The 15,650-nt window shown below is 39.4% G+C and overlaps 1 protein-coding gene across 4 annotated transcripts in view; it reads left to right on the top strand.

Annotated features, from left to right (window-relative positions):
* SLC25A13 (solute carrier family 25 member 13) overlaps positions 1-15,650 on the top strand; it is a 257,057-nt gene that overhangs the window by 141,072 nt on the left and 100,335 nt on the right. For all 4 annotated transcript variants that reach the window (XM_037836732.1, XM_037836730.1, XM_037836731.1 and 1 more), the window contains 4 exons: positions 6,374-6,520; positions 8,348-8,486; positions 9,248-9,341; positions 9,576-9,651. In XM_037836732.1, the coding sequence (XP_037692660.1) occupies positions 6,374-6,520; positions 8,348-8,486; positions 9,248-9,341; positions 9,576-9,651 (456 nt within the window). The remainder of the gene's footprint in view (positions 1-6,373; positions 6,521-8,347; positions 8,487-9,247; positions 9,342-9,575; positions 9,652-15,650) is intronic.

The raw sequence follows: 15,650 nt of genomic DNA, 5'->3' as shown, positions 1-15,650 counted from the left end.
GAGAATTAGATGCGGGACATGTTCTGTTCATGTGGCAAGCTTGCTGCTCTCTAGGCAGGGGAAATCAGGAGTCATTGTGCTGTTGTGTCCATAGCGTCAGTCAGCTTGCTGTTTGTCGGAGAGCCTATTGTGCAGGCTTTTAGAGTAACATCCTGGTAAAAATGAACACTGCACACAGCATCTCCCCAGCTGGTACCCACCGTGAAATTTAACATTAAATCGGAAGAGCAAGGAAATTGAATTGGTGAAGCTCTGTTCTTGGTTTCTGCCAAGGTGCTGCCTGTGTGCACTACTACATGTGACACCGCTTCTGAAGACCCTTTTAATAAAAGTCCCTACCCAGTGAATTAGGGATGAAATTTCATCCTGAACTCTGAAAGCCTGGCTGAAGGTTGTAGAGAGCACAGAAAAAATGTTAAGAATTGGCAGTCCTTGTCTTTCTTACCTATTTCATTTCTATGTTCTATTTTTACTCTGTTTAAAATATGTGACTCTCTAGTTTAATTAGAATATTTTCTTCCAAATTAGCACAGGATTATGAAAAAGTGGACATTTATATATTAAGTAGTATACAGGTTCTGATGCTCAATGTAATATTGAATTTATTTGAAATAGAGTAAATTTGTTACCGTCTTTTTAAAGCAATTCTTCTTTATACATTTTTGTTCCTTCTTTGAATAAACATTACATACTTATTCCCCAGAATCCTTCTACCACCACCCCTAAAAACAAATTCTTCTGAACCATTTCCTTATTGATAACTCTCTGCTCTTATTCAGGTTTTGGTTTTTAATTTCAGAAACTGTACAAAACTCAAATATGCAAACTTGCCAGGAGTCTTGTTTGGTGTTCTTGGCTTTATAATACAAATCATTTGGGTCTGCCACTTGTTTTCAGAGTCTGTTTTTTGTTCCCAGTGAATTGTTCACAAGCTGAAGCACAAACCTGCATGTCTGAATAGAGGTGAACAAAATTTTTGCATTCAAAATATACCCACTTGAAAATTGGCGATTATTAAGGAAATGACAAGCCTGGAACTATTAGATGCCTGAATGTTAGATCTGAAGTTTGTAACCCCGATATATGTTTATTTCTGTACACCTAGCAATTTTGAAGAGTTTGATTTTTTTTTTCCCCCTACAACAATCTGAATGGGTGTGTTGAAGTAGCTGGAAACTGCTGCAATAAAAGCATATTCCATTAATCATCATGCACCAGGATGTTGGGAACAGAAAACAGCTCACTGGCAAATATTAAAGAAAGATTGGGCCTTCTTTGGTGAGCCTGAGCAGAAGTGCCTTAGAGATAGCTGTGTAACCCTCGCTCGGGGGCCTTCTGGCCTTAGGTGATTAGGAGCCCTTTCTCTTCCATCAGTTGCCCTTTCCATCAGCAGCTTTTAGGAAGGGCCTCTTGCATATTGCCTAGCACCCGGAAGAGCTCCCCAGCACTGCTTTTTTTTTATTTTCAGTACAGCCATTGATGCACTGGTTAGATTTTTGTTGTCTGCCTGCTCTCTGGGTACACAAATGGGGTGATCTGAATTTCTCTACAACTATGATTTTTTTCCTCTGGTTTTTGTAGGTCTCCCTCTACAAAGAACAGGCAGTCTTGTGCAGGTTAAGGTTGTGGCTCTGGGGTCAGCCTGCCTGGGTGCCTGTCCAGTTCTTTCTGTAGCTCAGTTGTCCTTGACTTCATTTCTTCATCTACCTGGCAGGGTTGTGGGAGGATCCAGAGAGGATGCCTGAGCTGTGGAGCACAGCACACACTTGAGGCTTAATATTTGTTATCTCTAGTTGGCAGATTTACATTTCAACCATACCTCCAGCTTGCTTTTGTTTATCGCTTCTAAAAGTCTTTTTCTCACTCCACATTTCTCATCATGTTCGTCTTCTCCCCTTTAAGGATTTCCTTTGTGGTAGATTCTCATATTTCCCCCGTCATCTGAGATGAGAATTCTTTGAGATGTATCTTGCTTTATTTTTATATTCAAGTAATCACCAAAACTTTTCTTCAATAGCTTTTCCATTTTTCTGTCTGAATCCTCTTACTTAGGATTTTACCCAAGGCAAGTATAGGTTTGTGGTTAAGAATCTCCTTTGGAATCAGGGATTCCTTGGTTTGAATCTCAGCTCTGTCCCTTCTTAGCTGTGTGACTTTAGACTAGTTCCTTAACCTCCCTGAGCTCCCTGACCTTTCTGTAAAATGCAGATAATTATTACTTCACAGAATCATTGTGAGGCTTATTGAATTGCTGCCTTGGAAGTTTGGCGGAGCCCCCGAGCCTGTTGGAGGCTGTTAAACACTCAGCTGTTCTTGTTTTTTTATTCCTGTGGCTAGTTCACCGTGACTCAGCAGCACTGCTCTTCCTTACTAAGTGATCTTTGGAAAGACTCAAAGAACTTATATTGGAAGGGACTTTAGAGGTTATCTGTTTAAACCTTTCACCTTGACAAAAATCAAAGCTACCGTTTATTACATGCTTGTCATTCATGCATGGCCTCTGGTGTTTACAACCTTGCAAAGTAGGTGGGGTTGTGCCTATTTTGTAGAAGAGAACCTGAGGCTCTTAAGATGCATACACAACTCAAGCCCTCCCAGCTATTAGGGTCAAGACTGATATTTGAGCTCTGCGGATTCCTGTTCCAAATCACATATTTTTGTCATCATACCATATTGCTTCCATAATCCCTCTATTAAAGTAAAATAAATTCCTTGATATATGTTGCTCAGCGTATAGTTGAACATATATTTCTAGTGATAAGAAACCAACTATTTGACAAGGTAGTCCGTTTCATTGCTGAATAGTTCTAAAGGTTAAAAACTTCTGCGTGTTATATGAAAAACCTGACTCCTATAGTTTCTATTTTTTTTTTTTTTTTTTAAAGACAGAAAACCAGTCTAAGTTCTTTTTTACCTCAAGTATTTGAGTGTAACTGTTGATTCTCTCATTGTTCTATCCCTTCCCCCCAACAAGACATTTTCCTGTCCTGGTCTCCTTTTTCTTGAAAATGAGCATTATTTTACAAATGCTGTATTTCATGATTACTAAAAGTTTTCTGTCCTAATTTTTTACTCCTTCTGGTTTCAGATCTGGGAACCATCAGTCTGTTGGTATTCCCAAGTATGCGTTAGATTTTTCTTAAAAATCTTCAGAAGTGCAAATGAAAAGCTTTAATTTTGTCACTCTACCCTAAGTAGTGAGCCTGATAATTATTCCAAAGATCATTCATTCCTCATTTAAATAGTTACAGAGCTAGCTCCCACAGGCCTCCTTGTTTGTCTTTCTCTTCCTCAGTCTTTTGGGGCTATGGGAAAAAGAAAAAGTGAGCAAGGCCTTTTAGATTCTGTTTCTCTCCTCCATGTTCTCTGCTGCACAGAGGCAAAACAGTCCTGATACTCTGAATGTACAGAAGGCTTTTGCCTTAATTGAAACTTCCAGGAGTTTTACTATTTTCCCATGAAAATAAGCAACACAGAAATCTAGAGCATTAAATAACTTAAAAGCAAGTTGTTTTTATTTTTTCACAGCCATTAAGAGTCCTAAGCATAAGCATAAAATGTATATTGTAATCAAACTCCTGACCGTGGTTACCCACAGCTCCCAGTGAGCACAGGAAGTAGTGGGAACATTCAGAGTGGGGCGGGACTGCCTGGGTCCGAATTCCAGATTTGCTGCTTACTCAGTGAGACCTTAGTTTCCTCAACAGCTACAAAGAGGTTAATAATAATGATACCTACTTTAAGAGGTTGCTGTGAGCACATAATACGTACTGTTACCATGACCGTTGAGTTGGTGGTTTCATTTCTGCACCCGGAGGAAGAAAGTCACAATATAAACAGATGCTTTTCAGTAGGCACCTCAGATCTTCAGTAAGCTAATTTTAATTTGGGGGAAACACCTAACTAAAGGTTTTAACTATAGCCTACTATTTAGAGAAGTACGTTGACCTAGTGTCTTGTTCATTACATCTTTAATGCCCTAAATCTTCAAGAGTTGTTGGGAATGTATTCTCAAGTTGTGCATCGCTAGGGGAAAAGGGGTTTCATATACCGTCATTGAGGAGTCCCTGTTGGTAAAGTTTGATCATGGAGGTGCAGGCACAGAAATGTGTAAGGACGCAGTTCTCCTTGCACGTGCACCCCATCCTGCAGTGTGGGCATTGTCCGCTGCCTTGGTGTCCTTCTCTCCTTTCCACACCCCACACAGGATGGTCTCGGGGTTCTGGCTTCATTGTCCTCTCAGAAGATGGGGTGACTGGGCAAAGCGATGCCCTTTTTGATGTGATGATATGGGGATCCCTAAGACTCTAGTTGAGTTACGAACTAGGGAAAATGGTTATTAACTGAACATACCTTCTATTCTCGTTGAGGGTAATCCTGGCTTAGGAAAGTTTCAGCAGTGGGTCTGGCAATTCAGAGACTAGGTTCATTCACCTTCGGCTGAATACATACTGTGGTCATTTTTCACTACAGAATGTTTAACAGTCAGATTCTTTCTTCCTCTTGAAATTGGAGGCCCTTCTACTTGTTCAGTAGATCATGCTTTGTTCATCCAGTAGGTTTTATAGAACACCTGGTACTGATGATAATGGGCATCATTTACTGTGAACCTACTATATGTATTTTGCCCAGCACCATAAGTAGGATAGACAGGATATGGTCTCTTTTGCCTCAGTGACAGAGAGGGAAAGACAGGAATAAAACAACTGATTATAGTAGAATAGGGAATGAAACAAGTAGTATAATTGAGTTCAAACAGGGGGCCACATGAACTCAGATCAGTTATTTTTAGTTAGGAGGCCTGGTGATTTTTACCTGTGGGTGGTATTCCAGCTGAGCCTTGACGAAGTGGTAGGAGTTCAGGAGCTGGAGAAGGGGGTAGCAGGCTACATTAGGTGAGGGGTCAAAGACCTCTGGGGGGTGTGGAAGGGCTGACTGGCGTGTGGGATGGAGGGAGATGAGGCTGAGAGGAACTCCTGTAGGGTCTTGAGAGCTCTGCTTTGGAATTGGGTCTTTATGGCGAAGAGCTGTGGGAAGTTTCTGCTGAGGGAGATTGAGGTCAGATCTGAGATTCTGACCTCTGATGCATGCAAGATGATTTGCAGAGGTCAGACAGAAGCACCAGCTGACAGCCAGGGCTGTGGTGGTCATTCAAGTGAGATCTGAGGGGAGCCTGAACTGTGACATCAGGAGTAAAAAGTAAAAGATATGTTTGAATTTTTCAAAGGTCTAAGTGACATAATTTGGTAGCTGGTTTGCTTGCTGTGGGGAAAGAGAGCTTGTAGAATTGAAAATGACAGATTTCTGGGTGAGCTGACCGGAAAAACAACATGCCAGCAGTTAAGCTTTGAACACAGGAGGGGTCCCAGGTTTGAGGGTGAGTGGGGAATAGTGGGTTTAGTGATGCTTGTGTGTAATTTTGTGGTTTTATCAAGATACCCACATGAATATGCCCTCTAGGCTGTTGGAAATTCTGCTCCAGCAGATAAGGGTAAGAGATTTGTATTTGGGAGTCAAACCTTGGTGTAAAAGATACCCTTCAGGACTTGGAGATGGTAGACATTCCCAGCATAATAGAGTGAGAGGACCTGAGGACAAAGAGCTGGCAAATGCCTACATTTAAGGAGTGGTTGGAGTTGGTGCCAGGAAGATCAGGGTCCTTGGGGAGAGTGTCAGCAAAGATAGGCTGGATAAAAACTGGCGGATGCTCCAAGAAGAGGCTTTTGAATAGGGAGGGGGTGGAGTGCTGCTGGCATCTAGTGGGTAGAAGCCAGGGATACTGCCAAACATCCTACAATGCCAAGCATAGCTCCCCATAACAAAGACCTAACCCAGCTCAAATGCCAAGGATGCCAAGGTGGAGAAACCCTGGTCCAGAGGACTAGCGTATTCCAGAGGAGACCTGCTCTTTTCAGTCTGTTGTTACATCACGTTTCTGTTCTAAGTCGATGTTAAAAATTTTTCCCTCTTCTTTTGAGAAAAGTGAATGTCCCTGTAGGCAATTTTTCTTTTGAGCATCGATATCGCTTAAACTGGGTTTAGATCATTGAACCTACCAAACTTCATTCCAGTTTTCATTTTCTATGTATTCCTGGACTCCGGCAGAGCACAAAAGTGATTTGGTTTCTTTGGGTAGGAGATTTAAGGTGGAGTGCATTTTCTCAAGATGTGCTCACTGGTCTCAGCAAAGTTCTCTTTGTTGAAAGGCGACAGTAGCTTGGGGTGGGGGTGGGGAACCTATTTGATCAGCATGTGGGAGCTTGTTAAATTAAGATGTGACCTATATTTCTTCACCTTAATTTGAAAATGATCAGTCTTTTGTAGTAGTAAAGTGAGAAGCATACATGAAGTATCTCACCCTCTGTATTTGTAGGAGGTACAGTTGGAGCATGCAAAGCAAGCATTTGTGCAACGGGACAACGCCAGGACTGGGAGAGTCACAGCTACTGACTTCCGAGACATCATGGTCACCATCCGCCCCCACGTCTTGACACCTTTTGTGGAAGAATGTCTAGTAGCTGTAAGTTGTAAATAACTTACCACAGTAACATAGATTATTCTACTTGGCTTAAGCTCAGTAAATAATACTAGAAACAATTCTTACAAATTATGTGGGGTTTTTCAGTATAAAATACTAACATTTCCTTAATGTAATATCATGCATAACCAAACTTACAGGCCAAGAGTATGTTTTGGCTATTTTTAAGTGTTGAGAGGTTAATTTTTAGTTGTTTAGATAATATGGACTATTTTAGAGACGTGTTAACTGGCAAAAGAAGAAAAGGAAGAACAAATTTGTGACCTTCTGTTAATTTTGTTTTGTATTTTAATGTGTCATGTTGATCTCTCCGTCTGTCTATTCTCCAAGGCAAAAAAGAAAATAAAATAGTGCACACATTTATTTGCTTGTTAGAGTAATGAGCAGAATAGAAACTCCAAATCATTCATTCATTCATTCATTCATTCATTCCAAACGTATTGTTAAGGCTCTAGTGGCACATTTGACAGACAAAGCCTCCCTGCTATGTGTCATGGCCTCCATCCGAGTGGATGTCCAGCCACTGTCCTTGCCTCACGGACCCCAGGGGTGTCTTGGGTCATTCTGTGGTGGTAATCCCTAAGCCTTGGGTCATGGAGCATCAGAATCATTGTGGATAATTATTAAAAATACAGATTTCAAGGTTTCCTCCAGACCTACTGAGTCAGCATTTACAGAGTGATGAGGTCCTAGAGTCTGTCATTCTGAAGCTTCTGATGATCACTCGGATTTGGGAACCATTGCCTATTGGTAACTTTCCTTTTGTTAATTTCTGGGGGATGACTCTTGAGTGTTTTCACTGTCATTTGGGTTTCCCATGATCCTTACCATAGGCAGGAACGTAGGGTGGCCTTTCATTTTCACTTTTTTTCTGGTGCCTCTTTTTGGAGACATGGCATCCTGGCAAGGCCTTTTCCTCTTTGGCACTGTGTTAATCTAACTCCTTTTTTTTGGCCCCTATTTCCTACTCCATTTTAAATTCTCCTGTCAGCTATTTTAAATGATTACTAAGTGAAGATTTATGTGGTTGTTACCTTATAAAGAAGTGCTTTCCTAATAAAAATATTTTGCCTTGTTAGAGAAGCATAGAATTTGAAACCCCAAACTGAAGTTCCATTCATAGTGGACATGATGTCTGTTTTCCTTGTCCCCTGTGAAGAAATATGGTTTCTTCCAGATCCTGATTATCAGAATACTGACCAGTTTTAACCTCCATCGAAGCATGTGACATCTCATAATTTTACCATAATACACTTGTTTGCTAGAAATCTCACCAGTGTAAAGTCTGTACTTAAAATGTTTATTTATTGCTAGTTGTAAGTAACATGACAAGTCTTGATATTATTGTTATATTGACCACTTTTCAGAGTATGTTTGCATTGCGATAATATGGTTTTGCATGTGTGCATTTGTATAATATGGTTTTGCATGTATAAACCCTTAAGGTTTTCTCATTAGATGAAATAAACCAACTTATAAAACATTTCCAGTTGAAATTTGAGCTTTGTAAATTACTACTGGTCCTCTTGTTATAATCCTACACATGTATTTATTTAGTTGTCTAGGAATTGTGTGTGGAGAGTATGAGTTCTGTTCGTGATTAGTTGCAGTTGCTTATAAAAATCATTTATAGGTTTTTGGTTTTTTTTAATATGAAGGAAAAATACCGATGGCCATTTCTTCTTATACATGCATTCTTGATTACTTCCAAAGTAGTGTTTGATATATGTACTTCTGAATCATCTTCTTCATTCTATAAATCCTTCGTTTATTTTTCTTCTTCCCTTTCTTATATTCCGCTTATTTGAGGCTGCCGGAGGTGCCACATCCCATCAAGTTAGTTTCTCTTATTTTAATGGATTTAATTCGCTCCTTAACAACATGGAACTTATTAGAAAGATCTACAGCACTCTGGCTGGCAACAGGAAAGATGTAGAGGTGACTAAGGGTGAGTGAGAACATCTCTGAATTCTTGCCTGAAAGTATCTTGGCTGAAAGGGCAATTTAAAGATTGTTTTGGAGTTTTCTATACCATTGACAAATATTAACCAAAGGTTACATGTGTGTTCTCCATCCTTTGAACAAACAAAGGCAAACAAAAGACAGTCTTCAACAAGTTTTAAGTAAATTGAAGACAGCCCTCAGGTGAGGGAAATGTAAAGTTTTTAAAACGTTCTCGAATCTTGCTAGAACTTGAGCTAAATTGGCAGCCTCTAAAGTTGCCTTCAGAAGTAGATGAAGATTCCCATAAACTTGTGTTGGTGATGGTGTAAATTGGTCTAAAAGCTTGGAACAAGATATTAACAGCATTTTTTAATAGGATTTTTTTTAAAAAAACAGAATTCCTCTAGGAGTTCCAAAACTTTGTTAATATAACCTCCTGGGGCCTATGCAGATGAAGTTTCCTATCTGCTACCTTGCTTTCTTTGACTTCCAATTTGAATTACATCCTGTGTCATTTATTGAAAGCCTTTAGAAGGTTTAATATTTTAAACTAACTATTAGAGCAAATATTGTGCCAACTCTTTCTAGACAGATGAAGGAATTAAAATAATTCTTACCCTATTTGGATTGACTTGAATTCTACAACTGATAATAATAAAGTTTTGTGATGTTCATTCATTCCAGTGCCTTGAGTTAATGTGGAATTTAGTGGCTATTCCTTCTTAAATCTTTCCTTTTTAACTTTTTTTTTTTTTCCCCATACAGAGGAGTTTGTTCTGGCAGCTCAGAAATTTGGTCAGGTTACACCCATGGAAGTTGACATCTTGTTTCAGTTAGCAGATTTATATGAGCCACGGGGGTAAGTTTTTTTTTTTTTTTCTTTTTTTCTTTTCTTTTCTTCAATCAGCTTAATAAAAGGAGGCTAGGAGGCAGGGGTAGGAAGAGGGCAGCGACCCGGGAGAAAAAGCAGCCAAATTAAAGGCAACTCTGAAATAAGGGAAATAAAAGAAGGAAGGAATGTTTTTAAATTTCATAATATGAATTGTAATGAATTGGTGTTTTTGTTGGTGGTGGTGTTTGTTTTCCCCTACAGACGGATGACCTTAGCAGACATTGAACGAATTGCTCCTCTGGAAGAGCCCTTCAACTTGGCTGAAGCCCAGAGGCAGGTGGGCAAAGAAGAGTGAATGTGTTTCCTGGTGATTCTTTAGTAGGGTACCCCAACCCCTTTTCAACTGCAGTTGCCTTTTTGGTGCTGGTTTCTGACTTAACGTTTTTCCATTTTGCACCTAAAATCCAGACAGGTTGAAAGGAGAAATTACTTGGAGATATCCTGATCAAAAGAGATTTGGCATTTGCCTGTTTTTTCCAAAGATGGGGTGATTTACTAACTGCATTAGAATTGTAACACTCAAAAAATATGTAGAAAATCTTTACTTCTTCCTTAAATCTCGTGTCGAGAGATAATATATGGGGAAGGAGTCTTGTTTTGGTGTTGATGTCACTATCAGCGGCCGTGCGTTGCTAAATGAAAGCCATCTTTTCTGCATAGAGAGGTACTTCACCAGTGCATTGTCTAACTGCCATGCCTTCCATTTTTCTGAATATCAAAATGAGATAATTTTGTTTAGTCTGGAGTCATACTTTGAAGGCTTTTAGGCCTATTTTCTCTGTGAAAGGATTCATAAGTTATGTGGAAAGAATTTCAGGAATGCTAAATTTTATTTCATGGTTAACAGGAACCAATCTCTTGAAGTTTGGGAGTCAGAAACCTAAGAATGGGACCCCCTCATTTAACTCTTGCTCGACTTTCTGTGGATCAGGATTAGAGAATAAGAGCCTTCATAGCACGTGTTGTGCTGACATGATGTTTGTAAAATAAATTCACTCACAGATGAGCGTCGCTTTAGAAAAATACCTCTTTTAAGGCAAAGGCCATCTCTGAATCCTGTGAGACTTAACATTTTTTGGCTTGGAGCTCTGGGTCTATACAGAGACGCCAGTTTGACCACAATGGGTTGATGCAGGCTACATTTTTGGGCTGTCAGGCCTGGAGCCAGGACCCCCTCCTTTCAGATCTTTCCCACCCAAATGCAGTGGCAAGATTTGTGTTGTTGCAAGTAAGTTAAAGTAGTGGGTGTGTGCTCAGTAAGTCCCAACTGGGCACCTCTGGAAAACCAGCTGGCTGTTGTTTAAAGAGGACGCAGATTTCCCCAAGTGCAAGAGAGAGCACTGTATAATCACAGGCAGAGGTAAAAGCAAAGTTGGTTGCCCTCTCCTCTCTTTGATTTTTAAACACTGCTTGAGAGATGATTCTCTCTTCATCTGTATGCTACTAGCTATCCTAGAAATTTGGGGATTAAGAAGCAGCTGAGATCTTTTTTGTTGTTGTTTTTATAGATCCATCTTGTTCTTCAACTGGCAGTGGTATCACAATTTTCCTCTGTGTCCTTGCAGTGCTTGAGAGTTTATGATGAGCACATGTTGATACTAGCCATGCAAGAGTTAGACTAGATTGATGACATTTACAGCAGGAAATGATTGGCTGCTGCCTAGAGGTTTAAGGTAATTTACGGTGGCCTGGCCTGGAATATGCATTACTCTGTGAACCCCAGTGGGCCCGACAGCATCCTCCAGTCAGCCGGCGAGTCTTCCGCCTGATGGGCAGGGCACTGTCTACTCCACTGTGTGTGGCGCTTGTAACGCTCACCCTATACAGAGGACTAAAGGAGTAGTATTCTTGCCTCATTTCAAAAATATGCTACATTTCTAACTTAAGAAAAGTTAATAAAAGTTTGGGATTTCATTTTTATCTTTCATAATGAGGAATTAGTGATAATGGTAGGTGTTTCCTCCTCACTCATTATTCCAAAGTCTTTTGATGCCAGAGCATTTCTAAATATTGCATATTTATATCCATTTGAATAAAATGGTGCTTTTCTTATGGATATATCTGTCAAAATGAAGTTAATATTGATTTCCATCTATACAAGGATAGAACTGGAAATGCCCTGTGGAATTTGAAGAAGAAATGTTTTACATTCTCAAATATGCATATTTCTATGTAAAGCTGTTTTCAGTCAAATGGTTTTGTATTGAAATTGTGCTACATTGACAGCAGCTAAATTCAATAGCTTGATAGTGGGAGTTAGTAATTATTTTCATTATTTACTGATTTTTATTATCATGGTTTTTGAAAAACAAATTTTATTGAATATCTTTATGCATTAATAGGTATTTATTAAATGCCAACTGTAGGCCACCCTCATTTCACAAATCTGTGTGACATAAGACTACTATTTTATTTATGTAGACACAGAAGTGTCGTATTCTGAAATATTCAGGCATCAGAAACACTGCAAGGATAATAGGTCAAAAGAACAACAACAAAGCAACAACTAAATAAACTGAAGTGTGAATTTAGGAAAGATGGACCATAAGGGTCAAATCGCCTGTAATCCAGCCACCTAGTTGTAGCCACTGTAAGCATTTTGATTACCTCTGGATCATGGGCTAGCCAAAATGTTAGTATTATTACTATGTGCATATAAATACTCACAAATATTGTAATAAAAATACACATTGTATATAGTCTTTAAAATCAGTTTAAAAGCATTTATCGTGAAACATTTCATACATATAAAAAGGTAGAGAGAAGCATAACGAGTACTTGTCTTTCTATCTACTATACACTTTTCAGTCTGTTTTCATTTCTAATACTTTATGAACAATTTTACTAACATGAAATAATAGTTCACAGCATCATTTTTAATGGCACACTAAAATGCAATCTTTTTTTATGGCAGCACAATAAATATCAGAGAACTGGTTAAAAAATAATGGCAATATCATTTTTAAACCAGTTCCTAATGCTGGACATTTAAGTTATTTCCAAAGTTTTTGCTCTTAAAACAGTACTGTTTTTTTTTTTTTTTTTTTTTTTTGAATTATTGAGATTGTTTACATACCATACAATTATCCAAAGATCCAAAGTATACAATCAGTTGCCCATGGTACCATCATACAGCTGTGCATGCATCACTACAATTTTTTTTTCAATTTTTAGAACATTTTCATTACTCCAGAAAAGAAATAGACAAAAAAAACCTCAATTCTTCCCATACCCATAACCTCCCCCCTCCATTATTGACTCATAGTTTTGGTATAGTACATTTGTTACTGTTGATGAAAGAATGTTAAAATACTACTAACTGTAGTATATAGTTTGCAATAGATATATTTTTTCCCTATGTGCCCCTGTATTATTAACTTCTAGTTATAGTGTCATACATTTGTTCTAGTTCATGAAAAAGATTTCTAATATTTGTACAGCTAATCATGGACATTGCCCACCACAAGATTCACTGTTTTATATATTCCTATCTTTTAACCTCCAACTTTCCTTCTGGTGACATATGTGACTCTGAGTTTACTCTTTGCACCACACTCACGTACCATTCAGCACTGTTAGTTATTCTCGCAATGTGCTACCATCACCTCTGTCCATTTCCAAACACTTAAGTTCACCCTAGTTGAACATTCTGCTCATAATAAGCAACTGCTCCCCATTCTTTAGCCTTGTTCTGTATCCTGGTAACTTATATTTCATGTCTATGAGTTTACATATTAGTTCATATCAGCAAGACCCTGCAATATTTGCCTTTATGTGTCTCACTTATTTCATTCAATATAGTGCCCTCAAGGTTTCTTCATCAACCCATTTTTTTAAAGATGGTTTTGTTCACCTATCATACATTCCATCCTAAGTAAACAATTGATGATTCACTGTAGAGTCACGTATTTATGTATTCACCACCATCACCACTGTCTATCTAAGGACATCTCCATTTCTTCCACAAAGGAGGAGGAAGAGTCAAAGAAGGTAGAGAGACCAAAAAAAAAGAAAGAGAAAAAAATGAAAACAAACAAACAACAACAAAGAAAACATGCCAGCTAGGAAGCAACAAAAGGGAAGATAACATTAAACTAAAGTAGAATAAAGAGTCAGACAACATCACCAGTGCCAAGAGTCCCATACCCTTCCCCTATGTCCCCCACGCCCATATGCATTTAACTTTGGTATATTGCCTTTGTTACATTAAAGGAAGCATAACACAGTATTTCTGTTAATTACAGTCTCTAGTTTACATTGATTGTACCCCTCCCCCATACCTCCGTATTTTTAACACATTGCAAGGTTGACATTCATTTGTTCTCCCTCATGTAAAAACATATTTGTACATTTTATCACAAATGTTGAGCACTCTAGGTTTCACTGAGTTATGTAGTCCCAGTCTTTATCTTTTCTCTTTCCTTCTGGTGTCCCATATGCTCCTAACCTTCCTCTTTCAACCATACTCACAGTCATTTTTGTTCAGTGTACCTACATTGCTGTGCTACCATCACCAAAAATTGTGCTCCAAACCTCTCTCTCCTGTCTTTTCCTTTCAGTCTGTAGTGCTCCCTTTAGTAGTTCCTGTAGAGCAGGTATCTTGTTCTCAAACTCGCTCATTGTCTGTTTGTTAGAGAATATTTTAAACTCTCCCCCATATTTGAAGGACCATTTTGCTGGATATAGGATTCTTGGTTGGCAGTTTTTCTCTTTCAGCATCTTAAATATATCATAGCACTTCCTTCTTGCCTCCATGGTTTCTATTGAAAAATCCGCACATAGTCTTATCAAGCTTCCTTTGTATGCGATGGATTGCTTTTCTCTTGCTGCTTTCAGGATTCTCTCTTTGTCTTTGACATTTGATAATCTGATTATTAAGTGTCTTGGTGTAGACCTATTCAGATCTATTCTGTTTGGCATATGCTGTGCTTCTTGGATCTGTGATTTTATGTCTTTCATAAGCGATGGGAGATTTTCATTGATTATTTCCTTTATTATTGCTTCTGCCCCTTTTCCCCTCTCTTCTCCCTCTGGGACACCCATGACATGTACACACATGTGCTTCATGTTGTCATTGAATTCTCTGAGACATTGCTCACCCTTCTTTTCCTTATCTGCTCCCCTGTGTGTAGGCTTTCAGGTGTCTTGTTCCCCAGCCCCTGAGTGTTTTCTTCTGCCTCTTGAGATCTGCTGTTTTATGTCTCCATTGTGTCTTTGATCTCCTGTGCTGTGCCTTTCATTTCCATAGATTCTGCCAGTTGTTTCTTCGAACTTTTGATTTCTATCTTATGTTCACCCAGTGTTTTCATTATATGCTTCTTCTCTTTTTCCATATCTTCCCTAAACTTTTTGAATCGATTTAGCATTAGTTGTTTCAATTCCTGTATCTCAGTTGAAGTGTAAGTTTATTCCTTTGACTGGGCCATAATTTTGTTTTTCTTAGTGTAGGTTGTAGTTTACTGTTGTCTAGGCATCTGGTTTCCTTGGTTACCTCAATCAGATTTTCCTAGACCAGAACAGGCTCAGATCTCAGAAGGGGACAATATTCAGTATCAGGTTTCCTTGAGAATGTGTCTTAGAAGATTGACACCCCCTGTGAGGCCTCTAGCTGGTGTGGTTTTCCCAACCTGCCAAGCAGGTGGCATTTTGTCAGTCTGTTGCTTCTTATTGGTGTAAGGAGGGGTGGCCCGCAGTTTCTGTTTTGGCTGGGGTCTGGTTCTGAATGGGAGGCAGGTAGTTAGTAGCGCTGAGCACCACCTCCTTCCTCTTAGGGAAGATACACCCCCTAGGGAGTGATCATCAGCATTTAAATAGGTTCTTTGTCTCTCTGACTCTGTAATCTCCCCCCTTGTTTGGGTCAGAGTGCTGCCAACTGAAAATGGCTGAGGCTTTCTCCACTGAGCTGCCCAGGTTGACAGAGAGAGAAAAAGGGACAGAAAGACCCCCTTCAGGGCCAGTCCACACCTCCCCCTCCCAGCTTCACCCGCTGGCCAGAGATAGCACCCGTTCCTCTGGACTCCCCCTCCCGGTACAGAGGAGTCCTCTGGCTCTTTAAGGTCAGTCATCACTAAAAGCCTCTGTCTGCTTGTTGAGGATTTGTAGCTTGTATTGAGCAGTCCACATTTGTTAATTGAAACCCCAGTTGGAGCTGGACTGAGGTGTGCGCACTTGTTCAAAGAGTGCTGCTCTCTATCACATGAGGTTTTGCAGTTCAGGCTGCCGTGGGGGGAGGAGCTCTCAGCTCGGCTTCGCAGTTTTTACCTACAGATTTTATGC

This window comes from Choloepus didactylus, chromosome 5 (genome assembly GCF_015220235.1).
Source record: "Choloepus didactylus isolate mChoDid1 chromosome 5, mChoDid1.pri, whole genome shotgun sequence".
NCBI classification, from domain to species: domain Eukaryota; kingdom Metazoa; phylum Chordata; class Mammalia; order Pilosa; family Megalonychidae; genus Choloepus; species Choloepus didactylus.
The sequence above is the reverse complement of the archived record's forward strand: the minus strand, read 5'-3'. Positions and strand labels throughout refer to the sequence as shown.